General features: G+C 38.6%; 1 protein-coding gene across 1 annotated transcript; it reads right to left on the bottom strand.

The window, feature by feature from the left end:
- Positions 1-419: 419 nt before the first annotated feature.
- LOC110381396 (fatty acyl-CoA reductase 1) lies at positions 420-27,696 on the bottom strand. Its single transcript, XM_064042706.1, has 14 exons — positions 27,529-27,696; positions 16,555-16,695; positions 15,331-15,424; positions 10,050-10,216; positions 9,050-9,140; positions 8,038-8,183; positions 6,395-6,504; positions 5,515-5,586; positions 4,922-5,042; positions 4,247-4,369; positions 3,098-3,217; positions 2,524-2,675; positions 2,013-2,118; positions 420-1,618 (listed from the first exon to the last, which is right to left on the bottom strand). Exons 2-14 carry the CDS (start codon positions 16,689-16,691, stop codon positions 1,489-1,491), a joined length of 1,569 nt encoding a protein of 522 aa, XP_063898776.1. The 5' UTR covers positions 16,692-16,695; positions 27,529-27,696; the 3' UTR covers positions 420-1,488.

Genomic DNA, 27,696 nt, shown 5'->3' on the forward strand with positions numbered 1-27,696 from the left:
TATAAGGATATCTGTATGTCTGTCTTTGTGTAATTAAGTATCTAAATATATTTAGTTTAAGAAAAAACTTAAATGTAATTGTAAAATAAACCAATGATAGTATGAAAAATCACGAAAAAATCTTTCTTTCATTTCATAACTATGCATTATGGTTACCTATCTAATCATCTGGCTAGCCTTTTCCCAACTATGTTGGGGTCGGCTTCCAGTCTAACCGGATGCAGCTGATACACTGGTAAGTGTGCTACGTAGAGCGACTGCCTATCTGACCTACACATAAAACAGAAAAAAATAATAAAAAGTACCAGTGATATGTAAAATAAAACAACAAAAATAATTGTAACTTTTATTACAAAAATATACAATACAAAAGTTATCCATTTTACAAGAGACTTAGAAAAAATATATATTATTCTAAATAGGTACAAAAAAGTCTTATACACACTTAAACTAGGTATTTACTTAGTTTTAAAAACTAACATCTATAATACAAATAGTTGAGCTATTTCTTAGTAAAAGCCTACACCTTATTTTTTAGACATAATTTCTATAACAACGTTAGGCAAATGTTTTTCACAAAAAATAAAAATGGTAGGCACTTATGACTTTTTAGATTATGAAGAAAATATGTGTCTTTAAAATAATACAGTTACAAGGATATTATGTATGGTAAGTAATTTTTTTCTCAATTTTAGGATTTGAAACGAATAATGCACCAGATTTCCAATTATTTTTTAACCGTAGTTATCTACCTATGAAAATGTATTGAAACCGGGTATTTAAGAACTTTGTAGAGCAAATAAAAATTAATAGAATATTAATTAAGTTTGATTTTAATTTAAATTTTTTTCATATCCTGTATAAAACACAGTTTTTTGTCAACTTAATTTAATTTTTCTTCACCCTCGAAAAGAATTAAGGCTAGCTCAAACACCTTTACGAAAACTAAGTATACCTACTTTAAAACTATGTAACTATCTACACAACATAGTAGAAGCAGTCTGATAAAAGTCTGACAAATTATGTCAGACATTGTGAACTGATAATGTAAGACTCATTTTCATTGATCATTAACTCGGGCACAAATTTTTAGGTTCAATTTTCAAAGGAATTTATAAATAATTTTCCTTTCTCAGATTCCAGATTGTCTGTACCTATGCCTTTTATTTAAATCGCTTCAGTAGTTTAGGCTTGAAAGCTAGGCAGACATATTCATAATAGTAGTTATATACCTAAGGCTGAACATAAGGGGCTGCGGGATTGTTCGCGCGACTTACCGCGGCCCTGGTACATAAAAGGCCTACGACGGAACACGGCGGTTTTTAGTCAGTAAGAGTCTGACATTCCCTCACCGCTGCTAACCCACAGCGGGAGGGGTCATTTGAGGATATTTGACGTCGTTAAAAAAAACATTGAAGGAAGTCTGAATGACAAATGAAAATGAGCCTCTACGTCCAGTATAGTGGACATTCGATATAAAACAGTTCTCTACGCGTCCATAGCGATGACAGTAGCATTGTGTTCCGTGACAGTGGACGGTGACGTCACGAAGCCACTCAGCCAGTACAAGATCAGACCCCAGAATAGACAGCGGACTATTACGTCTACCCAGTACATGCTGAAAAGAAAAAAAAATATATTATCATTAGGGTTCCGTAACCAAAGGGTAAAACGGGACCCTATTGTTTTCGCTCCTATGTCCGTCCGTCCATCTGTCACCAGGCTGTATCTCATGAACCGTGATAGTTATCGAGTTAGTTTTCAGAGATGATGTAGGTATTTTTGTTGCCGCTATAACAACAAATACTGAAAACTGGAATACAATAAAAATTTCGGTGAAGGAACACATCTTGAGGAAACCTGGACTATTAAATCTGAAATCACCAACCCACATTGAGCAAGCGTGGTGATTAACGCTCAATCCTTCTCCGTGTGAGAGGAGGCCGCATCCCAGCGGTGGGACGATAAAAAGGCTGTAACAGTAGGGTAGTGAAGGATAAAAGGATACTTACACTCTCATATGCCTCCTGGCAGCTGGGAGCGTGTCATCATACTCCTTGAGGATGAAGACTCTTGCTGCCCTGATGCAGTCTTCGAAGTACTTCGAGATGTCCAGACCTGGTGACAGTTCAATATTCTAGTTATTTCAGTACTAGCTACTCTCTGCAGTCGGATAAACTATGGTACGAAAACGAGTTATTTTCCATAATTTAATATTAATCTTTTTAATGGATTCTTTATTTGACAAAGACTTGTTTTTCATGGATTAGAAACAAAATTATGTGTTAAAAATTATTGCAATAACGAATAAAACATAAAAGTTCGATTTTTATTAATTGACTTTTCACTATGTATAATGTAAAATTATGAAAATACAGTTTTTTTGTTATCTAAACTTCTGCCTCAAACAAAAAAATCTTTGCTTTCTGATTCTTATTCCATTTAATCACCTAATAGTATTGTTTTGGTAAAAATAACTGAAGGTTTTTTTTTTTTAATATAACTTCAGAAAATACTACTAACCGACAGCATCAACCTTGTAGTCCCGTCTCTCGCGAGGGTTGAGCTTCTGACGCAGAGTCTGAGCAATGTCAGACTTGAAGTCCCACTGGTTGTTCGTGTAGTACTCGAAAACTTCGAAACCTTTGTTGATACGACGTTGGACGCGACATAAACTAAAAGAGAGAAGATAAAATAAGAAATAATGAAAAAACTTGTCTATAACTTAAATATAAATCCTTCAGTTTCTGAGGTCCAACTACGAATATTATTATTCTTAAAGAATAATTAAGAATTGAACTTGAAATCAGTAGAGATTAGCGCGTTCAAAATTTTACCTATTTAGTAAAAAAAAAACTACATCGACTCAGCCGTTCTTAAGTTATACATATGTAGTGTTATTAACACGAATTTCATTCATTTACTTAAAGAGAAAATAAATACGATATTACAAAAAATATCTCATTGTTAACTAATACGTATTGCTTCATTGAAACTGGTTGGATCCTCCATTTCATTTCAATATTGCTACACCATTCTCCTCCCTTTAAACTCAAAACCCTGTCAGTTGCCAAAACACTGGTACCCAGATACTCACATAGGTTTGTACCCAAGACAGAAGAGCAGGATATCCACCAGCACAGCCGGCACCCAGTGGAACAACACCAGGCAGATGTTGTGGTACAGACGCGAGTGCTTCATAGAACCGCCGGGGTACCTGCACATAGCGAATACATAATTTTAGCATTACTATTATAGTTCCACATCGTTCCACATGAGAGACAGTTATGTTATCGGCACGAATCTTGAGCTCTGACCTACATCTACGCAGAAGTGATTTATTAGCAAAGAACCAATCCCGGGTGACGGCTATGACGCGATGCACTGCGGGCCAATCACCGCTTTAGCCCGCCTCCGCGCGTCACTTCACACCACAAAAGGAACCCAATAAATTACTTCTGCGCAGGTTGAAGGTCAGAGCTCCCAATTCGTGCCGATAACTATAACTGTCTGTCATATGGAAGGATGGGTAGGCAGAGGTAGACCGAGGAAAAGGTGGATTGATTGCCTGAAAGAGGGCATGAAGCAGAAGGGAGTGGATGTAAGTATGATATCTGACAGAGAGGAATGGAAGATAAAGACATGTTGCGTCGACCCCAAATGACTTGGGAACAGGACAGGAAGATGATGATGATGACCATTAACTGTCTCGTTGGTCTAGTTGTAGCAAAGTATGACTGTCGAGGATGAGGTCTCGAGTTCAACTCCCAGGTAAGGCTAAAGTCGCAAAGAAACTTTGATAAAGCAGCCCAAAGTCTGGAACTTGGTGATTGTGTCGTGACCCGTGCATTAGAGAGCACGTAAATGTCGGTCCTGCTTGTGATCTCTCTCCGGTGGTGTCGGATTGTCGTCCCATCGCGCTATGAGAGTGAAGGAATGGTGAGTGCACCTGTGTCCAAGCAAATGTGCGTGCACATTGCACATCAGAGTAAATAGATGTGGCTAACAATCCGCCTGGAAGCCATCAATCAAGCTATTCATTTGAACATCTTTAGCAGTCGTTATGGGTTGTCAGAAACCAAAATGATAACCAGTCTTATCAAGAAGTAGTATTACTCAGGTAACTGGATTGAGAAAATCAGATAGGCAGTCGCTCCTTGTGGCACATTGGTACTCAGCTGCATTTTAGACTGCAAGCCTACCCCAACATTGTGAAGAAAAAGCTAGGCAGATAATATTAACTTACCATACTACTCCATTGAGTGGAACTCGGTTCATGATAATTTCTCGTCCAGCGTCAATCATTTCTGACCAGGTCACCTTGATCTCCGCTGACGATGTGAAGTTTATTATATTGCATTTTGTGTCCCTGAAAATAAAGAAAAATATTGTTATTTACCTCTTATTGTAGCATATGATTAAATAAATAAATATGGCGCCAAAATCATTGCGCGATTGTGTCTGTCACGATACAAACTTGCATATTATTTTTTACAATATTTCGACCGCTTCGTCGAATCTTGCGTCTTATATTAAATAAAAAATTTAGCTAAAGCTTAACTTACAACTATATACTTTTAAAAATGAATGCGAAACTTCATAGTAAGCTGTTGTTTCAAGAACGGGTGTTTATGTTGTCAGTGACTATGGGCCTTTAACTCTTATAACACTGCTATTTCATTTTATTTACATTGAAAACTTACTATCTATCCCCCAATAGAATTTTACTCCAAAAACACTCGTTTCTTGACGTTGCTAGTCATGTATACTCATCAGAACTCAGAGCTTGTGCAAAATTTCATCCTAATCTTGTTTTAAATCTTGTTTCAAAAAATCAAATACTTATGCCGTCAGTTTTCATACAAAACACCTTAACTCAGCTGCATCATGCTATAAGGAAGCGGCTAGGCAGTTTACTAACCCGTTCTGCAAATAATTCCACGCCACAATCATGATGCCGTTTATGAAGACATCTACCGGCAGATAGTCCGCATAGCTGTTGCTTTTGCAGTACATCGAGCGAATCACGCCTTTGCCCGCACCTGGACAAATAAGGATAATAAATAAATAAATAAATCTTTATTCAGCAACTTAAAAACTTCTACAATAAATGTTAAGCAGGGCTCTCCTTTTAAGTATGAAAAATACCTGTGCTAGGAGGCCCCGCTCTTCAAAACTAGTAACAGTAGTATGTAGGAGTATGCTAATAATTAATTACAGGGGTTTACATTTTTAACTTAAAAACTAAAGAAATGGAAAAAGAAAAGTACTGCAGTAAACTCAAGTTTAAGTGTTTGTGTGTGGGTGCAACAGGTAAAGGTGGTATTAAAGATAGAGCCCTTCTTGGCAGTCGGGTAAAAAGGTGGTTGTTTGAGCTTTGAGGTCTAACTATACGAAGATCCAATCCAAAGAGCCCCTGAACGCTGCACTTTTTTAATTTTAACCGATTGGGCATATGTTAAAAAAGTCAAAGAAATGAAGAGTGTTATCTTTCAATTTAAATGACAAACTTACCGATGAGCAATCCAGTGGGGCCGTTGATGTTGTCAGTCCAGCCGGGGACTGGCTCTTGCCAGATCGGAATCACTGGAAAATACAAAATGCATCTATTATCAACATCTTTGGAGCGAACCCTGGGTGCGAGTGCCAGACTGCTGTGCAGACCATGTCCCACCTCATCGCATGTCCACTGTGCCCTGAAACTTGCTCGCGGGAGGACTTAATGAGCGCATCCGGCCGTGCTCTCGCTGTGGCGGCATATTGGGCTGAGATAGTGCAGTCTCAATATATGACATGTCATAGACACGAAAGAAGAAGATGAATCAACATCTTTGGCAGTCTTTACGGGTAGTCAGAAACTAGAAGGCCTGACAACGAGGCCTGACAACTTATTAAGGTTGGCCAGGTAACCGGATTGAGGTCAGATAGGTAGTCGTTCCTTGTATAGTATGGTGTTCAGCTACATCCGGTAGGATTTTAAGCCGATGAGAAACTCATACCCAGATTTTTGTTAAGCGTGCCAATCTTTGGAAGTATCAATTTGTAGAAATCTTGTAGTTATATAGTACACTAGCTTCTGCCAGCGGTTTCACCCGCACCCCGGGGGAACCTCTGCACGAACCCGGATAAAAAGTAGCCTATAGCCTTCCTCGATAAATGGGCTATCTAACACCGAAAGAATTGTTCAAATCGGACCAGTAGTTCCTGAGATTAGCGCGTTCAAACAAACAAACAAACAATCAAACAAACAAACAATCAAACAAACAAACTCTTCAGCTTTATAATATTAGTATAGATTAAATTATCTAGGAAATGCTATATGTCACTTTTAATCCTAGTGTGCAGAGTAGCTCTCGCACGACCTGGGTGTTATTTCTTTAGAATGTTTGCTTACCTATGGAAGGTCTGAGCACCATGGCAGGTATGTGTTCCATGGCTTCTACCACCAGCGCCTCGCCGAGAGCCTTGGTGAATGCGTACGAGTTTGGCAGTTTGTCTAGTAACCTGCAAATGTAGGGAAAAAACCTTAATAGGTATTCTTTACTAATATAATGAAGAAGAAACATGGCTTAAAGGTTCCTTTACTAACTGAAGCAATTTGAAAAATTCTTTCACAGTTGAGAAGCTAGACTCATCCTCCGAGCCTTTTTCCCAACTACGTTGGGGTCGGCTTCCAGTCTAGCCGGACTCAACTGAGTACCAGTGCTTTATAAGAAGCGACTGCCTATCTGACCTCCTCAACCCAGTTACCTGGACAACCCAATACCCCTTGGATAGACTGGTGTCAGACTTACTGGCTTCTGACTACCCGTAACGACTGCCAAGGATGTTCAATGGATGTTGAGAAGCTAGACTACTCCCGAGTAATGTATCTATACCTAGGTACGTTATTTTTTGACTGAGTGCTAACGGAAATTATAGTTCCCTCGGTACGCGGGTGACTGTAGCAATGGGTCGCAAATATATCTTGATACATGAACAGGGATAATGGAAGAATTTATAAGCTCACTTCATGACAGCGAATAGCGATTCTTACTTCGCTTTTTATCTTAGCCTGCTATTTATCAAAGATAGTCAGTCAGTCATCCTTTACAGTCGTAAGGTATGCTAATAACTATTTTTCTTTTTTTTCTTTAGATATAAACATAAAATTTTTTAAATAGTACCATGTCAAATAAATGGATACTGAAACTTAACTACTTAAATACTTTTTGCCAAACACGCACAAGAAATTACGCAACGAAATCTAAAAATATCTCCAACCGCAATCTCAGTCTAACTTTTACTTTCAAACACATCATTAGTAGAAAAAAATACGACAGTTATTTATAAATGTATTATTTTGTAACATATCTGACATTGCTAGGGTTGCCAACATTTCACCAGCGAAATATAGTAGGTATGTTCCTAAATGAGGTATGAAAAATATAGTGCATTAAAAAAAATACAGTTTACTTATTTTATGGAAAGGGGAAAAAAATACTTTTTTTTTTTTTGAAAAATGCTATATTTTGTTTTTGTACATTTTGTACTGTTTTTTTTTTTCAACCAAGGATTTGTTTGATAGATTTCGTTGTTGTAAATATAGCATTTTTTACAGTAGCTTTCCTCGATAAATGGGTTGTATGACACTGAAATAATATTTCAAATCGGACCAGCAGTTCCTGAGATTAGCGCGTACAAACAAACATAGAAACTCTTCAGTCTATTATAAAATATATAAGTAATATAGATAGTACGGTTGGCAACCCTAGTGACAGCGGCCGACCTTGAGATGTGGGTCGATGAACTCTGCAGCAATCACGCTTGAGAGATATATAACCTTGACATAAAGAGTTAAGGTATATCCGATGTAAGATGGCGTGTCTAAAGACAAAATTGGATGCGCTTTAAAAGATTTGTTTCTAACAAAATTGATAATTTAAAAAACTAAAAAACACGCTTTTAACATTTTTGAATTAATTGATTGGACGATGTTTCTTAGCTAGTCATGTATTGTGAGTCATGTGTGATGATGATGGATGATGATAGACTTACTTGGGTGTCAGCATAGCGATGGCTTCATCATCCATCCACTCGACAGCTTGGATGACGTGGTGAGGGTCAGCCGGTGGGGGGTATGCCTGCTCTTCCAACAGCTTCTCATGAAGATGGCAGTAAGAAGTAGATATGTGGATGAATAGCTGTAGATATTACAAAAATATTTATGTTAATAAATAATAATTATAAAGGCGACAGTTTGTGAATTTGTTACTGGTTTAACCTCAAAAGTATGCTACGAAAATAAAAGCACTAACTACGAATCCCTACTAATACTATAAATGCGAAAGTAACTCTGTCCGTCTGTCTGCCTGTCTGTCTGTTACGCTTTCACGTCTAAACCACTGAACTGATTTAAATAAAATTTGGTACAGAGATAGAGTTGACCTTGAAAAAGAACATAGGATAGTTTTTATCTCGTACTTTTGAAGAATTCTCTTGGAATCGCGATATAATCGAACTCTACGCGGGCGAAGCCGCGGGCGGAAGCTAGTAACCTATATTTTGCAATAAAGATTATCGGGTTACAATTGAATTGTATCAACTTTCGGAGTTAAACAAAGACATCAAGTATTACTTTACGGTATATTATTACCACGAATGATTTATATCCTACCTTATATCTACCGTTTACTTAAGCAAAACTTAAAAAAACCGGCCAAGTGCGAGTCGGACTCGCGCACGAAGGGTTCTGTACCAGAGCAAAAATGAGCAAAAAAATCACGTTTGTTGTATAGGAGCCCCCCAAAATATTGATTTTATTCTAGTTTTTAGTATTTGTTGCTATAGAAAAACATCATCTGTGAAAATTTCAGCTCTCTAACTATCACGGTTCATGAGATACAGCCTGGTGACAGGCGGACGGACAGAGGAGCGAAAACAATAGGGTTCCGTTTACCCTTTGGGTACGGAGCCCTAAAAAGAAACATTTTCTTTTGATTTTCCACGTACCGGAATGAATGAATGCTTCACGCTAGGGTTTAATATATTGAAAAGGTTGAGAACAAACCTTTAAGTTCTTGCAAGTCTTGGCTAACTCGACCATGAGCTTGGTGCCCCTCACGTTCAGCAGAACAGCTTTCTTCAGCTCTTCGTCGAACCTGAAAAATAAGGAGTACTCCAATATTACTTATTTTAGTTCAGCTTATTACATCCCACTGCAGAGTAGGTGCCTGCTGTTCCATCTTTGGTTTGGTTCTGTATAACCTGACAAGTGTCTTAGATATTTTTCCCGAATAATATGTATTAAAAGACCCCTCCCACTGTGGGAGGAGCTAAAGAGAAGCATCATCATTTATTCCTCTGTCCCTATCCCAATTTTATTTGTTGCAAACGCAGCAAAACTTCTTTTTCCAGACTCTTCTATCTGCCGTTGTCTTGTAAATAATGGTATTTTCTTTGTTGCTTTTCCTTCTTACTTTCCTTCTTCCCTTCTTTTTATCTCACAAGTAACATAACTTCTAGCCATTCGACTATTGAGAGAGGTTGGTTCTTTGTCCACTAGGCTACCACGACTCTGAGCTGTGCCTCACTAGGACGCCATGGCGACGTCGCCAGTGGCACAGGTCTGGTTACTTCTGGCATCCAAATGTCGCCAAGTCGAGAGGCCATGGCGTCTCGAAAGTCAATTGTTTAGGTCGTCGCTGAAGAAATTGCACGCTGACTGGCGACCACACTGGCGACTGAGTGAGGGAGGTGCACTTTACCGTGTACATTATAGTGGCAACTGTGGCCACGTCGCCAAGCTGCCACAGTAGCCAGATGCCACGTAGGGAACGGTAGCTCGTGGCAACGCCTCCAATTTGGTGACGTTGCCAAACCGTCGCCAAGTGAGTTAGGTTTCATACATTTAAATACTAACTGTTTGGATACGTAGCCGGCGACGTCGCCATTGGCGTCCTAATGAGGCAGGGCTCTAATAAAAGTTACGCTCGATTAAATAATTTCACTCATCCATTTTCCCTCTCCTGATCCTCTTTCGAGCAAACCCCCAGCCTGTCATCACATACCTGATAGTAGCAGCAGCATGTATAATAATGTCGACCTGTTCGATGATCATGGCTCGGTCCTGGTCGCTAAGCCCCAGGTCAGGCTCAGAGACGTCTCCAGCCACAAGGGTCACCTTCTGCAGAAGTGGTTCCACTCCACCACGCATGTTGCGGACTTTCTCGAACAGCTGGTGGAGAGTTAAGAAGTTAGTAAAGAAAATAGGGTTGGTAAGTTTTTTTATGTAAGAAAAACCGGCCAAGTGCGAGTCGGACTCGTGCACGAAGGGTTCCGTAAATTACAGTTAAATCAACCTATCTCAAAAACTATAAGAGATACTTTGATCAAACCAAAAATCGTTGAAAGAGTTAATTAGCATACATCACCTCTATTTTTTTAGAATTTTATACCCCGTAGTTATAAAAATAGAGGGGGGGGGACATACTTTTTACGACTTTGAGAGCTGATATCTCAAAAACCGTTCACTTTAAGAAAAATGTTTTTTAGAAAACTTTATATCATTTTAAAAGACCTTTCCATTGATACCCCACACGGGTATGTACATCGAAAAAAAAAATTTCATCCCTCAGTTACATGTATGGGGGGCCCCACCCCCAATTCTTTTTTTTACTATTTAGTGTCATATTTTTGTAGCGGTTCATACAACACATATTCCCATCAAATTTCATCACTGTAGTACTTATAGTTTCCGAGTAAATCGGCTGTGACAGACGGACAGACGGACAGACGGACAGACGGACATGACGAAACTATAAGGGTTCCGTTTTTGCCATTTTGGCTACGGAACCCTAAAAAGTGGGTAAAAAAGGTGGCTTAATAAGTATGTTCGAAGGTTCGTAAAGAAACTGTACCTAACCGTCGTACCACAAAAACTTTTAAACGTCTGTTGAACACTTGTCTAAAAAAATACAGGTTATGACGTTGTAATAAGGTCCGTTTTGAAGCCATACTTTTTTTAGACAAGTGTTCAATATATGTTTAAGGTTTTGTAGTAAGACTAATAGTTTTGGAGATTTCAAATCGTACCTAAAAGTATTGCAAAGTTGCTGGGTTTTGAAAAACGAGTTTCAAAAGCATAGACGACGAAAGTTTTTGTACAGTCACGTAATATTTTACTTATCGTAAGAAAAATACCAAAAGTTAAAAAAAAAAGATCTTTTAGATAAACGTATTTTAGAGACAAACAAGGCCCATGATCACCTACAATCTCAGTTTTCTTAAAACCATTTGTTAAGTCTATGAATTTTCACAATCAATTTTCAAAATGAACAGTCGCTTTCAAAAAACCGACCATGTTTTCATCAAAGTTGCGTCTTACGAAGTCACAACCAAGTCAGTCAAAAATTACAAGTTTCTTTTTATTTTGTCCAACAAATCACCGAAATGACTCAACTTTATTGCGAACGAGGACAAAAAACCCCTATAATTATGTAGAATTAGGTAGAATTAGGCAAAATTAGGTAAAAACAATACAATGCACGTTTCGCCTCAGTGGCTACCGTGGTTCGCTGCTTCGTAAGATATTAGCTACATTGTGTCTGGCTGTCATAATGTTGTGATGCAAACATGTATTGTTGAGAAGTCGTGGTGGCCTAGGGAAGTCGTCGTGGCCTAGTGGTATCCTTGACAGTCGTTAGTGGTAGTCAGAAGCCAGTAAATCTGACACCAGTCTAACCAAGGGGTATTGGGTTGCCCGGATAACTGGGTTGAGGAGGTCAGATAGGCAGTCGCTTCTTGTAAAGCACTGGTACTCAGCTGAATCCGGTTAGACTGGAAGCCGACCCCAACATAATTGGGAAAAGGCTCGGAGGATGATGATGCAAACGTACTGTTCTGTCCTTAGTAATATTATAAAGGCGAAAGTTACTCTGTATGACTGTTTGTTGCGCTTTCATTTTGAAACTACTGGACCGATATGCACAGATCTAGTTTAGCATCTAGCTAAACTACCTTAGACAAGATAGGTGAGTTTTTATAAGGGTGTGAAAAGTAGTTCTTTCCCTTGGGATACGAGAGTAACCAGTTAACAGTTAATCTTATTTAGGTACTATTTAATTTATCCATTGCTACCTTCCACCGGCGGCTTCGCACGCGTAGAGTTCGGTTATATCGCGTTTCCAAGAGAATTCTTCAAAAGTCCGGGATAAAAACTATCCTGAGTTCTTTTTCAAGGTCAACTCTATGTCTGTACCAAATTTTATTAAAATCAGTTCAGTGGTTTAGACGTGAAAGCGTAACAGACAGACAGAGTTACTTTAGCATTTATAATATTAGTAGGGATTTTTTGTTAAAATATAAAGGGTCCAAAACTACTGAAGCGATTTTAAAAAATATTTCACTACCAAGGAAGCTACACTATCCCCAAGGAACATATCCTGATAAGGGCAGTGTTTCCCACAGGACGCGGGTTAAACCGCGAGAAAATAGCTAGTCTATACTACTATTATAAAGAGGAAAACTTTGTTTGTTTGTTTGTTTGGTTATAATGAATAGGCTCAAAAACTACTGGACCGTTATTAAGAATTCTTTCACCATTAGAAAGCTGTATTATCTGCGAGTAACATAGGCTATATTTTATCCCGGTACGAGCAGTAGTTCCCACGGGACGCGAGTGAAACCGCGGGAAAACGGCTAGTTTGAAATAAAATTGGGTAGGTATTATCAAATTGAATTAGGTAGGTATGTGGTTTATTATAGGTACATCATATATCTAATAGGTATCATCATTAACTTAACAATCTTGACTTTACTTAAAACCCTGCGACTGGTAAAGAATTACAGCAAGACTATAACCTTGGCCTGTTAACCTCAATATTGTCACATGAGCTGTGTTCGTGTGTGTCAACTCGTTCTCGGAAACTGATGTACCAACTGTCAGTTTGTTTACTTGGCTTATTGTTTGTTTTGAGTTGCAATGCTTTATTTGGTGTGCAAGTTATTTTTGTTTGGGTCTAGGTATATACATAATACATATATCCTCCGAGCCTTTTTCCAAACTATGTTGGGGTCGGCTTCCAACCTAACTGGATGTAGCTGAGTACCAGTGCTTTACAAGGAGCGACTGCCCTATCAGACCTCCTCAACCCAGTTACCCAGGCAACGCAATACCCCTTGGTTAGACTGGTGTCAGACTTACTGGCTTCTGACTACCCATAATGACTGCCGAGGATGTTCAATGACAGCCGGGAGCTACAGTTTAACTTGCCATCCGAAACACAGTTGTGTTGTACAAGTTGCATTGGTGCTCGCCTGACCTGGAATCGAATCCGCGCCCTCATACTTGAGGTTGATTCTTTGACCACTAGGCCACTACGACTTTTCCTGCATGCATGCATGCTACCAAACTTACATTCATTGAGATCAGTCGTTTTGCCATGAACGCATAACAGACTGGCAAATAGAATTTCACATGTAAGGATTTCTTATTTCACAAGATATTACACATGACCAAGTATATACTTAAGTACCTATTAAGTAGTTACTTCAGTTGACAAATTACCCAAGTACGTAACCTTCAAATAACCACATTAATTTCACGCGAATATCTTAAAAATGACAAATATTTCTGCAAGCACGGCCCACTGGACTAAATAGTTCATCTGAATGAACATTGAGAGTTGAGCAAGAGATGCATTGAGGTAACGACGACTGAGTGGAATTACGTAAACTACAGTTTACTCAGTTAGGAAACCGTTTAAGTTAGTAACTTAGTTCAGTTATGGGTTTGTTTTCACTAACAAGATAAACGAAATGGAAAATAACTGCTCATCTACATCACTACATAGTATAAAACAAAGTCGCTTTTTCTGTCCTTATGTCCTTTTGTACGCTTAAATCTTCAAAACTACGCCACGGATTTTGATGCGGTTTTTTCTATGAAAAGAGTGATTAAAGAGGAAGGTATTATATGTGTAACATACATGAAATAGTAGGGAAATACTGTTATCCCGTGCGAAGCCGGGGCGGGTCGCTAGTTATTAATATTCATCATCTTCCTGCCCTGTTCCCAAGTCATTTGGGGTCGGCCAGTTATTAATATTATAAAGAGAAAAGATTCAAATAAGAAGTCGCTCCATGTGCCACACTCGTAGTCAGCTGTCTACGGTTAGACTGGAAGCCGAATCCAACATAGTTCGGAAAAGGCTCGAGAGATGATGTAAGAAGAAAGTTTTTATTGTTTATTCAACAAGAATAGGCTCCGAAATTACGTGACCGATTTGAAAAATTCTTTCACTGTTGGAAAGCTACACTCTTCCTGAGTAACATAGGCTATATTTTATCCCGGTACGTGCAGTAGTTCCGACAGGACACGGGTGAAACCGCGGGAAAACGGCTCGTTTGTTTGCTATAATGTTGTTTTATAAACTACTGAGTGGCCTTGTGTGTTATTCAGGAAATAAGCTGTAAAGTTCATAGGTAGGTTTATGTGATAATTAAAATAATGGTGCACTAAACATTATAATTGATGGTTTTCCGTTTGAAATATAAGAGAACATGGTTTTTTACCGACAGCTAACATTACTTTGAGAAACATATGTACCTCTAGTTTCACATAGACTATGATTGTAACAAAACAGTTTTTTTTTATATTTTGAACTTAAAGCAATTGAATAATGCCGGGATAATGCCGGGACACCTTTTCACACACGGTCGTTTAGCCTCATGGTAAGTTATTAATTAACTTGTGTTATGGGTGCTAACACAACTGATAAACTAAATATAGCTACAAATATACATATTGTAACACCCAGACCACGGCCAACAAGCATGCTCATCACAAAAATGTCGACCGAACCGGGAATCGAACCCGGGACCTCAGGTTCGGCTGTCCGGCATGGTGACCATTGCGCCATCGAGGTCGTCAAATTGTTTCGTGTTTTGAAAAGCATGATACACCATAAGTCCCGGCTGTCATCTGAACATCTTTGCCAGTTGTAACGGGTAGTCAGAAGCTAGACAGACCGACAACCAGTCTTATCAAGGAGTTGCCCGTGTAACTGGGTTGAGGAGGTCAGATAGGCAGTCGCTCCATGTATAAAACACTCAGCTTAAGACAACCGTAAACAGACCCCCTTTAAACTGTCAAAAACATGGGTACCTACAACCAGTACACTTAAGTTTAAAACAAGATAATACATCTATTGAATCTCAAGACTATTGCTATAAGGTTGGTCGTAAGAGAACCCAATTCTGGGTTAAGCTCGCCGTTGTACCTACATAAAGTGTCTCTCTTCTTTGTGTATTTATTATATATCTAGTGTGTAATAGAATAACAATACTTACAACTCCATTGAAGATCTCCTCTAATCTCTGTTTAGGATTCTTGCCTTTCTTATTTCTGACGAAAAGCATGATCTGACCAATGTCTGGACATTTTCTGAAAGAGATCAGGAGCAATATTACATATAAGTGGTGTTTTTCTAAGTTTAATCTTTACAACCAAAAAGCACGTTACTGAGGAGTATGGTGTAAGTAACTCAATAACTGGATTGAAGAGGTCAGATAGAGGTGGTTAGACTGGAAGCCGACCCCCATATAGTTGGGAAAAGGGTACTGTGTACAGGTCATATCTATGAGGAATTATTTCGAAAAGAAGAATGATAATAATACAGTATTGTTTATCACACAAGTGTAATGACTTTTGGGGTGCAGTTACTTATTACACAATTTCTATGGGGCAACCCCATGTCCCACTTAAAATTTTGACATGCAAAGTCACTAACTAAATAAATAAAATAAATAAAAATAAAAAAGCCTTATATTTCTTGCATTACAGTAGGTATTTACAAAGTAAGGATAAAGTTATAATATTATTTATACAACTCTTAAAAAGTGTCAAAACTGAAACTTATTCATGTGCAAGAACCCCTCCCTAGGTGAAGGTGAAGGCCTCCTCTAAAGATTTCCATTTGTCTCTGTTTTGGGCTATTTGCGTCCAGCAGGGTCCCGCTATTTTTATTATTTCGTCGGCCCATCTCGAATATGGTCTACCCTTGAGACGTTTGCCGTATGGACCCTTCCACTTTGTCACCCTGCTAGTCCACCTGTCATCCTCTAGCCTCGCTACATGACCTGCCCACTTCCATTTTAGTTTTTTAGCGTGACTTAGAGCATCTTTAGCTTTGGTGATTTTTCTAATTTTTGTGTGGCGAATTTTTTGTATTTTTTTAATATTAAGCATGCTTCGTTCCATCCCACGTTGGCATGTAATTATTTTGTTTTTTATTTTTGATGAAAACTTCCAAGTCACTAACTAAGATAGCCTTATTTCAGCGGGGCCCAGTAGGGCCAAGGTCTGCCGGGGCTGCGGGTTGTTCGAAAGAGATACCGCGGCCCTGGTACATAAAAGGCCTACGACGGAACACGATGGTTTTTAGTCAGTTAGAGTCTGACACTCCCTCACCGCTGCTAACCCATAGCGGGAGGGGTCATTTGATGATTTTGGACGTCGTTAAAAAAAAGCCTTATTTCAATAAACTCCTCAATCCTGACATCAACTTGACATACCTGAGGAGTTTCTCGAGCAGCACCTTCCCCATGAAACCAGTGCCTCCAGTGACGAGGACCCTCATCCCGGAGAAGGTGTCCGCGATGCGGTCTGGCAGCGACTCCAGGTCTGCTGTAGATATGGTCTCCGAAGCCATTGTCCTGGGGATAAAAAAGATAAGCTTGTAATATATTTCGACTTTATAAAAATCGGTCAAGTGTTCTGAACTATAAAACGGATAGGAAAATAACGTTTGTTGTACGAGAGCCCCCCAAAATATGATACCATATCCGAAAATTGTTCTAGGTATAGTTATCGGCAAGGATATTGAGCTCTCGGCGGAAGAGTGGGGATCGCTTTGCGCACTGTACACATAAGGCAATAAACCAATAAATCGCTTCTGTGCAGGTGAAGGTCAGGGCTCAATATCCGTGCCGATGACTATATCTAATTATTACGGTTTATAATACATCCTGGTGCTCGCACTAGCTCCGCCCTTGCTCGCCGTCTATGGAACCCGCCCATTATTTTCGAAATATAATCACCAATCAATTAAGACGAATCTTCGACAGTTTGATTTTTATTTAAAAAGGAAACTCGTCTCGTTAGTTCTAGTAACTGATCACGCCTACCGTACGTTGCTTGAGCTACCTTCCTTGTGGCATCTCCGCTATCTTTCCTTCCTCTGTGAACGCTATTCATTCACTAATTATCTTAAATTGCATAGTATATGTTTGTCCCATGTCTTGCAATATGTAAAGCACAAACTGCAGACAATTTGTGGTGTCATAAGTCTAGTGCTACACTCATACAAGGTCGAATTGCCCAAATCTGTGCAACTGTAGCAGTATCATTACTAAATTGCATTCGAGTGTCATGACTTGCAGTCTTTTACTCTTTCTAAATTTGTAGTCTTTTTTAATCTAAAGTTATACCGTATTCTTTGTGTATAAGGAAGAAACATTATTTGTTCGTAGGTTCGTAAAGCTTTCGAAACTATTGAATCAGTTAGAAACATTCTTTCAATCTTGGAAAGCTAAACTATCTCCGAGTAACACAGGCTGTATTTTGTCTGGGAGGGAAGTTTTTTCCCCGCAGTTTCAATCGCGTCCTATGGGAACTACTGCCCGTACCGGGATAAAATATAGCCTATCATCGTCATCATCATCATCTCAGCCATAGGACGACCATTGCTGAACATAGGCCTCCCCCTTAGATTACACACAGACATTATCAGATCTGATATAGCCTATGTTACTTCGGAATAACGTAGCTTTCCAACAGTGAAAACATTTTTCAAATGGCAAAGTTAATATTATCAAGACACATAGATAGTATGTAATAAACTATACACTATATATATTGTAAAACAAGAAGGAAATATGTGCAATATTACTATAACGCAGTTTACGAAACGGTTCAGTCGAGAACCGAGTGAAAGTGGTCTGAAGTCCTTGAAACCTATTTATAACTTTAAGCTTTTAGTGAGAGGAACTCATGTCTAAGTTACAAGTCACACGAACATAAGGTTAAGCAACACTTGTCGCGGTAAATCCGTGGATGGGAGTCCATCTTACCATGACGAGTTCCTCCGTGTTTCGGAAGGCACGTTAAATTGGTGGGTTCCGGATGTCATTTGAACATCTTTGGCAGTCGTTACGGGTAGTCGAAGCCAGAAAGACTGTCGACTAGTCTTAACTGGGTATTGGGTTGCCTGGGTATAGTTATCGGCACGAATCTTGAGCTCTGACCTATATCTGCTCAGAAGTGATTTATTAGCAAAGAACCAATTCCGAGTGACGGCTATGACGCGATGCACTGCGGGCCAATCACCGCTTTAGCCCGCCCCCGCGCCTCACTTCATACCACAAAAGGGACCCAATAAATTACTTCTGCGCAGGTGAAGGTCAGAGCTCAAGATTCGTGCCGATAACTATAACTGGGTTGAGGAAATCAGATAGGCAGTCGCTTCATGTGGCACAATAGTTCTCAGCTGCATCCGCTTAGACTGGAAGCCGACCCCAACATAGTCGGGAAAAGCCTAGGCAGATGATATCTTCTGAATACTTATTTGGTAACTCGAATCGTACGGCCTACTTCATGATGACTGCTTTTGCTTACATAATATTACTGTCGCGAAATTTTCTCTGCAGTTAATTAGAACTGCACACAGTTCATAGGGAAAGTTAACGACTAGTAGTAAGTTAAATATTACGTAAAGTTTGCCAATTTACTGACCTAACATGTTAGCACTTTGACATAGATGTCACAAACGCGTAGTAAGTCATGTTTACTTGTTTAGCCCACTTGTAAAAGCATACTGCACGTACTTTCTAAGTATATCTTAGACACCAATGACTGTGTTTCAGATGGCACGTTAAACTGTAGGGCCCGGCTGTCATTAAACATCCTTGGCAGTCGTTACGGGTAGTCAGAAGCCAGTAAGTCTGACACCAGTCTAACCAAGGGGTATCGGGTTGCCCGGGTAACTGGGTTGAGAAGGTCAGATAGGCAGTCGCACCTTGTAAAGCACTGGTACTCAGCTGAATCCGGTTAGACTGGAAGCCGACCCCAACATGATTTGGAAAAAGGCTCGGAGGATGATGTAAGAGCATACTGCACACTTTTAGTAGGCCAATAGTTTGTTTGGGCTCATAAATCAGTATGAAGATGAATGGTAGTACGCACATTATAGATGTTACTGTTACTGTTACAGCCTTTTTATCGTCCCACTGCTGGGCTGCGGCCTCCTCTCACACGGAGAAGGATTGAGCGTTAATCACCACGCTTGCTCAATGCGGGTTGGTGATTTCAGACTTTATAGTCCAGGTTTCCTCAAGATGTTTTCCTTCACCTTTTTATCAGCCATTGGTGTCTAAGATACACTTAAAAAGTACATGCAAACTTCGAAAAGTTCCATTAGTTGTTGCCTGACCTGGAATCGAACCCACGCACTCATACTTGAGAGGTTGGTTCTTTACCCAGTAGGCCACCACAAAGTCAGGGCATTGCCCTGTTGTGGGACAAAAAATGATAGTAAAATGACTCACTGTTTGACATTCATAAAGAGCGTGGGAATGCTAATTAAAATAAATATAATTAGACATTTAATTTTAAATCTTATCTATTTTTAGATAGGTAAAGTAAATATCTAAATATAGCAAAAGTTTCTGTAGGCTATATTTATATACCTACTTTACTTGTGTAACCCCTTCTCCCAATAAGGATGATAATCTATTTTTATATCTATAAAATACTATATACTTAATATCAAGGTTTTTCTTTTGCTTGTGTCTCTATATCCCTAAAGGTTCCGAAACTATTGGACCAATTTTGTTCACTGTTGGAAAGCTAGACTATCGATGAGAAACAAAAGCTATGTTTATCCCGGTACGGGCAGTAGTTCCCACGGGACGGAGGTGAAACCGTAGAAAACAGCTAGTGTCGAGTAATTATTTTTTATAACAAAAGTAACTGGTCAATGGCCGTTTTTGTTAGTTGAATGACAGACAAATAAATAAATACTAACTCAAAGATTACAAAAAAAAAAATAATCAGATAAGATTATTATTATAAAGATTGCCATCAAAACAACTTTAACTACTAAAGCCACTAACAACATAAACATCCATTTTCTTAAAACAACAGTTAACTTTGAAAGTTGAACATTTTTTTTACAAATACGGAGAGCACGTTAATGTCAGTCCTGCTTGTGATCTCTCTCCGGTGGTGTCGGATTGTCGTCCCATCGCGCGCAGAGAGTGAAGGAATAGTGAGTGCACGTGTGTCCGAGCAAATGCTCGTGCACTATAATATGTCTTGCGCAGCTGGCTGATCTCCTTATATGAGAACAGTTGTTGTAGCCCATAATAGGCTAGGAGGGCATCATCACTGTAGTTTTAAGATATCTACTGTCGTTTACCTTCGTACCACAAAAACTTTTAAACGTCAGTTTAACACTTGTCTAAAAAAATGTCAGATTATGACGTTGAAATAAGGTCCATTTTGCTCTTTACTCTTTTTTTAGACAAGTGTTCGACAGATGTTTAGGTAAGTTTTTGTAGTAAGATAGTTTATGTGAAGTTAGACATCAATTGCAACGCAGAAGTACGAGATAATAACGAAGATTGTTCACAATCATTATCATCAACCTTGACTGAACACTATTCATTCATCACGGCTTAGAACGTTAAAAGGTGTGAAGGAATATCCACGCTTGACATTTCTGCATTCTAAGAGAAATATTTCACACATAAAAGGTACATATTAGCAAGTTGAAGTAGCAATGGGCTGGCCATATTGCTCACGGAGCAGATGGCCGATGGGGTCGAAAAGTGCTGGAGTGGAGACCACGGACTAGCAAGCGCAGCGTAGGACGTCCACCAACAAGGTGGACAGACGACCTTATAAAGGTCGCCGGAAGACGCTGGATGCAGGTCGCCTCCAACAGGTATCTGTGGAGATCTAAGGGGGAGGCCTATGTTCAGCAGTGGACGTCCTATGGCTGAGATGATGATGATGATGATGAAAAGGTATAGCCTTCTGTATACACTATATACTTCTGTATACCTTCTTTATACAAATATAATAAAGAGGAAACAGTTTTTAGTTTCTTTGTTTCTACCATAAACGCTTTGAAACTACAGAGCTGATTTAAATATTTTTTTCACTGTTGGAAAGCTACACTCTTCCCGACCAACATAGGTTAGGTATATTATATCCCAGTACGGGCAGTAGTTCCCACAGGACGCTAGTGAAACTGCGAAAAACCGGCAAGTCTTTAATAAATTAATGTTTTGCAAGGAGCGACTATCTTACCTTCCCAACCCAGTTACCCGGGCAACCCAATACCCCTTAGTAAGACTGGTTGTCAGACTTACTGGCTCCTGACTACCCGTAACGACTGCCAAAGATCTTTAACAGCCGGGACATACGGTTTACCGTGCTTTCCGAAACACGGAAGAACGTGTCATGACAGACAGGTCACCCATCCACGGACCGACCGCGTCAAGCGTTGCTTAACTTTATGATCGATGCAACGAAATATTTCAGATGATAAATGTACATAGCTGACCCAGATTATATGCCCGCGAGTGTATGTACACTGAAAGTCCTTAAAAAGAGGCAACAGTTGCAACATTTAATTGCACTTGTAACGTTTGTGAAACGCATTCGGAATATATGCAATGTGCACCCAGTTGCATCGAGTATTTCACACATATTTCTTAGTAGTCTAGATATATTATATTATTCAGAAGAGAATACTACATTTATTTCGTAACTAGTTTTATTACAACACACTGTCTCGTGTGTCTATTCGCGTGAAAGTCAAAAACTACTGTTTGAATTTTCATGCGGTTTACACCAATAATTAGGTAAATATACTCATAAGTCTTCTTCAGTGACCTTATATTTATGTATTCTGTGAGAGTTCAGTTAATAAACCCGGGTACTACTGCATACACATAAAAAAAAATCACATTAGTACAGGGGCACGATTCTGCTATTTTACTTATATTAAGCGACATACAATTCACATTCGACTGAGATTCGCCGCTATTTATTCTTTTAAATAAACGTTTTTAACTGTTTCTGTGATTCAATAATGAATCATATTGTCTGCAAATGATTTACGATTGCAATATGATTGTAGAGCAAACTACCGTATAGACCAAATGGTAGACCAATCAAATGTCACTGGAACACGATTGGTCTTATATTAGTAGCAGAATACCCGATATGGTGTTAAAACAGCTATTGCGATTCAATTTCTTTTAAATTTTGACATTATTAACGTAGCAGAATCGGGCCTATAGAGTACAAACATACAAAACAATGATTCCTCTTTATTATATTGGTAGGTATAGATGCAATAAACGATAATATGATATGATATGTCCAAGAGAAACCGAGGCGGTCGCTACTTTTACTATAAAAACAAGACGGAATGACTTAGCATTTCTCAATGAACTTACATAATCAAACTACCAATATTATTGGCACATTGAACCGATTTATTTAAAACTGACCTAAACTAGATTGTAATTTAAAACTATAAATAACTCTAAAATTATTATTAGTAACGATGATTCATCAATTTCGCGTCTAGTTTGTTAATTATGAAAACATTACTATAAGGATTATGTAAATTTTAAATTTTATACATAACTGTAATCTGTGTTTTATGATGTATTTCTTTTAAATGTTTAAGGTCCTGTCTTTTCCCAAGTTATTTGTGGTCGGTGCAATGTTTTCCGCTTCCATTCCTCTCTGTCAGACGTCATACTTACATCCACTCCCTTCTGCTTCATGTCATCTTTCAGGCAATCAATCCATCTTTTCCTCGGTCTACCTCTGCCTCTCCATCCTTCCACATTCATACTTAGCACACTCTATGAAGCACTCGTTCCACACCAGTGGGGCCCACTAGGATCAAAGCCTGCCAGGGCTGCGGGACTGTTCGCGCTAGTTACCGCGGCACTGATACATAAAGGGCTTCAGAAGGAACATGATGGGTTTTAGTCAGTAAGAGTCTGACACTCCCTACTCACGCTGCACCCACAGTGGGATATGTAATTTGTTATATATATTTTATTGTCCAACGTACGGGCTGCGGACTCTTCTCATACAGAGAAGAATTACATACTTTTTAAGTCCAAGATTCTTCTTGCTGTTTTCTCTTCCTAAACTAGCTGTTGAGTGCGGTATCATAAGTTTTAACCGTCTTCTGTTGTTACAGTTACAGCCTTTTTATCGTCCCACTGCTGGGTTGCGGCCTCCTCTCACACGGAGAAGGATTGAGCATTAATCACCACGCTTGCTCAATGCGGGTTGCTGATTTCAGACTTTATAGTCCGTCTTCAGTTTCATGGTATACCCAGATGGTATGTGGATGTACCTTTAAATCGGTTTTAAAAACACGACGCACAAAGTTAGTTTCTTATCAAATCAAATAATTTTTGTTTTATTTCAAATAGGCCTTTGCAGGCTCCTATGAAACGTCACACTATTTGCACGGTTTCAAAAAGTTGTTCTCATGGAGAAGAGCCAACAAGAAACTCCATACACACTCTTTTAAAAAGTTATATTTTCACAAACTTATCTATGTACTTATTTTATTTCGACATTACTTATAATTTTTTTTTTGCGAGATCGAATTTTTGAACATCATGTAAAACAGGTGATTACCCTATACCGAGATACAGGACGAAACAAACAAAGCTATAGTTAGGTAAATAATAGGTATTTCTATCATAACGTTATAGTCGGAAAATCCTAACAACAACTTGGTTTCATACATCATTAAGTAACTTAATCTTGTACTTTGATCTTGAGTCAAATTGCATCAAGAGGAAAAATACAAGTTATAAATAGACTTTAAACTAATCTATGACAATAACAAAATATTCTAGTAAGTATAATATTGTTTTTCTGACTTTCTGACCCCGTCACTTACTTCTAATGTTTATTTGCTTACTTATGATTTTCTGTTATAATAGGTAAGTAAGTATAATTCTTGGTTGACCCGGATTCACTTTGCAGACTGTCAAAGACACATGAATACTGCATAGATTTCGTACTATAGGCACAGATTATATAATAGTTACTACGTAACAGATAAATCACTCCATACAAAAAAGTCCATACCTACTGTTATAAGCACCTACAAGTTCCCCAACTACCTACAAATTCCTAGCTGCGTTATAAAATGAACCTTAAAAGCTCGAGCGCTTGATTGTTATTCCAATGCGATAGCCCACAGTTCAGTGACCGCAACCGTGCCGTGGCCATGCTTAGGGTTGCTTCTTACAACTTATTAATATTTAAGTAGGAAAACAAAGTTACGCTTATTTTAAGATTATAAAACTATTAGATATTTTAAAACTGAGTTTTTAAATAAAAAGTAATGTAATATCAAGAATATTTTTCTTTAGTTAACTATTGTATTGAATACTAAAATGGAGTATGAGTACATATTACTAAATATTACCTAATACGTATGCGTAGGTAAGTACTTAAGTAAAGCTTTCGTCAAAATCAAAGGCGGTTTCCAACTATTTTTCGAGCACAAGTGCCATACCCCATATGGTACAACTCCGTCGAGTGTTGATACATACCTAAAATTGGTTTCTGCGTAGCGACACGCGTAATGTTCCGAGTCGTCATTAAGTTGGACCAGAACTATACCTACTTACACTCGAGATGTGTTTTGAGCTACAAAACTCACAATACAGTTCATATAACTAAGTAGGTATCTAAAGTAAAATAAGTACCTAATGATCTCTAAAGTCAAAGTCAAAGTAAAATCATAAAGTGTTGTTAAAATCATAAAGTAGATAAGTATTAATTTATTAAAAAAAAAATAGAATGACTAGATAAGTTCATACATATAAAATGTTGCTAAATCTTACAATAGTCGCATATAAACCAACACAACTCAAAATAATCCATCAAATTGTGAGGTAGCTTAAAAAACCTAATAAAAACCAACAGCATAACATGCCACGAAATAAAAATAATAATATGGGAGCGCGCGCGGCGCGTGTGACTGTTGTGCGCCCTGAGCCGCGTGGGGCTACCGGTAACCCAGCGAGCGGTAGGCATTTATCGCACGCAAGTACGTCGAGTGACAGAGGCCTGCTATAGGTAAGTATACCTATTATTTTATTTGATTTATAAAATGTAATCTTTTTCACAAAAAACCGACTCAAATAACTTAGCTCTTTATTAGTGAAAGAATTTTCATGATCGGTTCGCTAACTTTTGAGAATATCCCTACTTACTTATAGCCTCACAAACTTACTTCTTTCAGTGGACTGTCTGATAAAAAAGGTGAAGGAAAACATCTTGAGGAAACCTGGACTATATAGTCTGAAATCACCAACCCGCATTGAGCAAGCGTGGTGAACTGGTGATTAATGCTCAATCCTTCTCCGTGTGAGAGGAGGCCTGAGCCCAGCAGTGGGACGATAAAAATGCTGTAACTGTAACTAACTGTCCTGTGGGACTACTGCACTTACCGAAATAAAAATATATAGCCTACTAGCTTCCGCCCGCGGCTTCGTCCGCGTAGAGTTCGGTTATATCACGTTCCCAAGAGAATTCTTCAAAAGTCCGGGATAAAAACTATCCTATGTTCTATCTACAGGTCAACTCTATCCCTGTACCAAATGTTATTAAAATCAGTTCAGTAGTTTAGACGTGACAGCGTAACAGACAGACAGAGTTACTTTCGCATTTATAATATTAGTAGGGATGTTATTCGGGAAGAGTGTAGCTTGCCAACAGTGAAAGAATTTTTCAATACGGTTCAGTAGTTTCTTAGCCTTTAGGGTACAAACAAACGAAACATATTTCTTCTTTATATATTAGTCTAAGTTCTTACTTTTATTTTCGGTAGTTTTTTTTCGGTCAAAGGTTTCACTCGTGTAGAAGTTACGGTAAATCTACCGGCTGTCATTTGAACATCTTTAGCAGTCGTTACGGGTAGTCAGAATCCATTAAGAAGAACTATTTTTACCAAGGGGTATTGGTTTGCCCGGGTAGCTGGGTTGAGGAGGTCCGATAGGCAGTCGCTTCTTGTGGCACACTGGTACTCAGCTGCATCTTCGACTGGAAGCCGACCCCAACATAGTTGGAAAAAGGCTCGGGAAATGACGGAGGTTTATCTATTCGGAAACCGGACATGACGATATGTGATTTTGTAACTAGGTATTGTATCTACAATGTTGATATAGCGTCTAAAATTTACTGAAGTGCTGCCATTTTTCACGCGTATGTGACAAAAACTGTGTCTATATTTTTAGAACTAAGTCTAAAACTATACCTAACTTAACTCATGAATACCTAGAATAAATATATCTATACTAATATAATAAAAGGAAACCTTTTTTGTTTGTTTGTACCTTAAAAAGCTCCGAAACTACTTAATCGATTTGAAAAATTCTTTCACTGTTGGAAAGCTACACTCTTCCCGAGCAACATAGGCTATATTTTATTTATGCCTGTACGGACAGTAGTTCCCTCAGGACGCGGGTATAACCGCAGGATATCGGCTAGTATTAAGAACCTAAGGATGGTTGATTGAATGAACCTATATAAATATAAAAAGGCAAAGTTGTTATTGCGAGGGAAGTCGTGGTGTCCTAGTGGGCAAAGAACCAACCTCTCGAGTATGAGGGCGCGGGATTGATTCCTGGTCAGGCAAGTACCAATGCAACATTTCTAAGTTTCTATGTACTATCTAAGTATATCTTGGACACCAATGGCTGATAAAAAGGTGAAGGAAAAACATCTCGAGGAAACCTGGACTATATAGTCTGAAATCACCAACCCGCATTGAGCAAGCATGGTGATTAATGCTCAATCCTTCTCCGTGTGAGAGGAGGCCGCAGCCCAGCAGTGGGACGATAAAAGGCTGTAATAGTACCTAGTAGTTGTTGTTATTGTGAGAAATAACGTTAAATTTTCATTTAAACACTAAGTGCATTCTAAGAATAACGATTATGCAACCTTTACAAAAGGACTCAAGGTTCACTAAGAATTTTGTTTGACTCGTATTTGCGTACGATATTATGAGGTTAAACATTTACCTGTATAGTTATTTCAAAGTATTATCACTAAGTTATTTGCTGCATCTGGCCGTTTTTTCGCGATAAGCCCAAAAACTGCAGGACAGATTTTCATGCGCTTTTCACCAAAAAACAAGGTGAGGAATGGTGACGGTTTTAGTATATTAACTACCTATGCAAGTTGCTATCGGGGCCGTTCAGTTAAAATGCATCTATGCACTGATTTACAAAGATTTAAAAATTAGTTTATTTAGGCGAATTTTAACTTCTTAAAAGCACTTACCTACATCCCGATAAATCTAAAAATAACTTAACAAAACTCCTTAATATTCAGAAAATCTAACACACGGAAAATTCAAGAAAACCCGAAGCAACAATTTTCCTCGTCAACAAAACAAGATTAAAAAATCAAAACCAACTTACAAAATAAAACACAGGAGCTATCCAAAAACTGACAAATTTAACTGTGGTTAAATTTAACTGGCAGTTAATTTAACTTGAGCACAGCACCGTATCTGTTAAGGTTCGAATGAGACTGCGGCCGTTCGCAAGCATTGCCAAACGAACTGCAGGCGACCGGTTAGCTACGTT

Source organism: Helicoverpa armigera, chromosome 29, assembly GCF_030705265.1.
Source record: "Helicoverpa armigera isolate CAAS_96S chromosome 29, ASM3070526v1, whole genome shotgun sequence".
Lineage (NCBI taxonomy): Eukaryota > Metazoa > Arthropoda > Insecta > Lepidoptera > Noctuidae > Helicoverpa > Helicoverpa armigera.

Excerpts from the sequence above, each read along its gene's own strand:
- LOC110381396 (XM_064042706.1), bottom strand. The coding sequence starts at position 16,691 with ATGGCTTCGGAGACCATATCTACAGCAGACCTGGAGTCGCTGCCAGAC. Across the intron at positions 10,217-15,330 it reads AGGAGATCTTCAATGGAGTT|CTGTTCGAGAAAGTCCGCAA; the intron begins GTAAGTATTGTT and ends ACTCTCCACCAG. Across the intron at positions 4,370-4,921 it reads TGGAATTATTTGCAGAACGG|GGACACAAAATGCAATATAA; the intron begins GTTAGTAAACTG and ends CTTTATTTTCAG.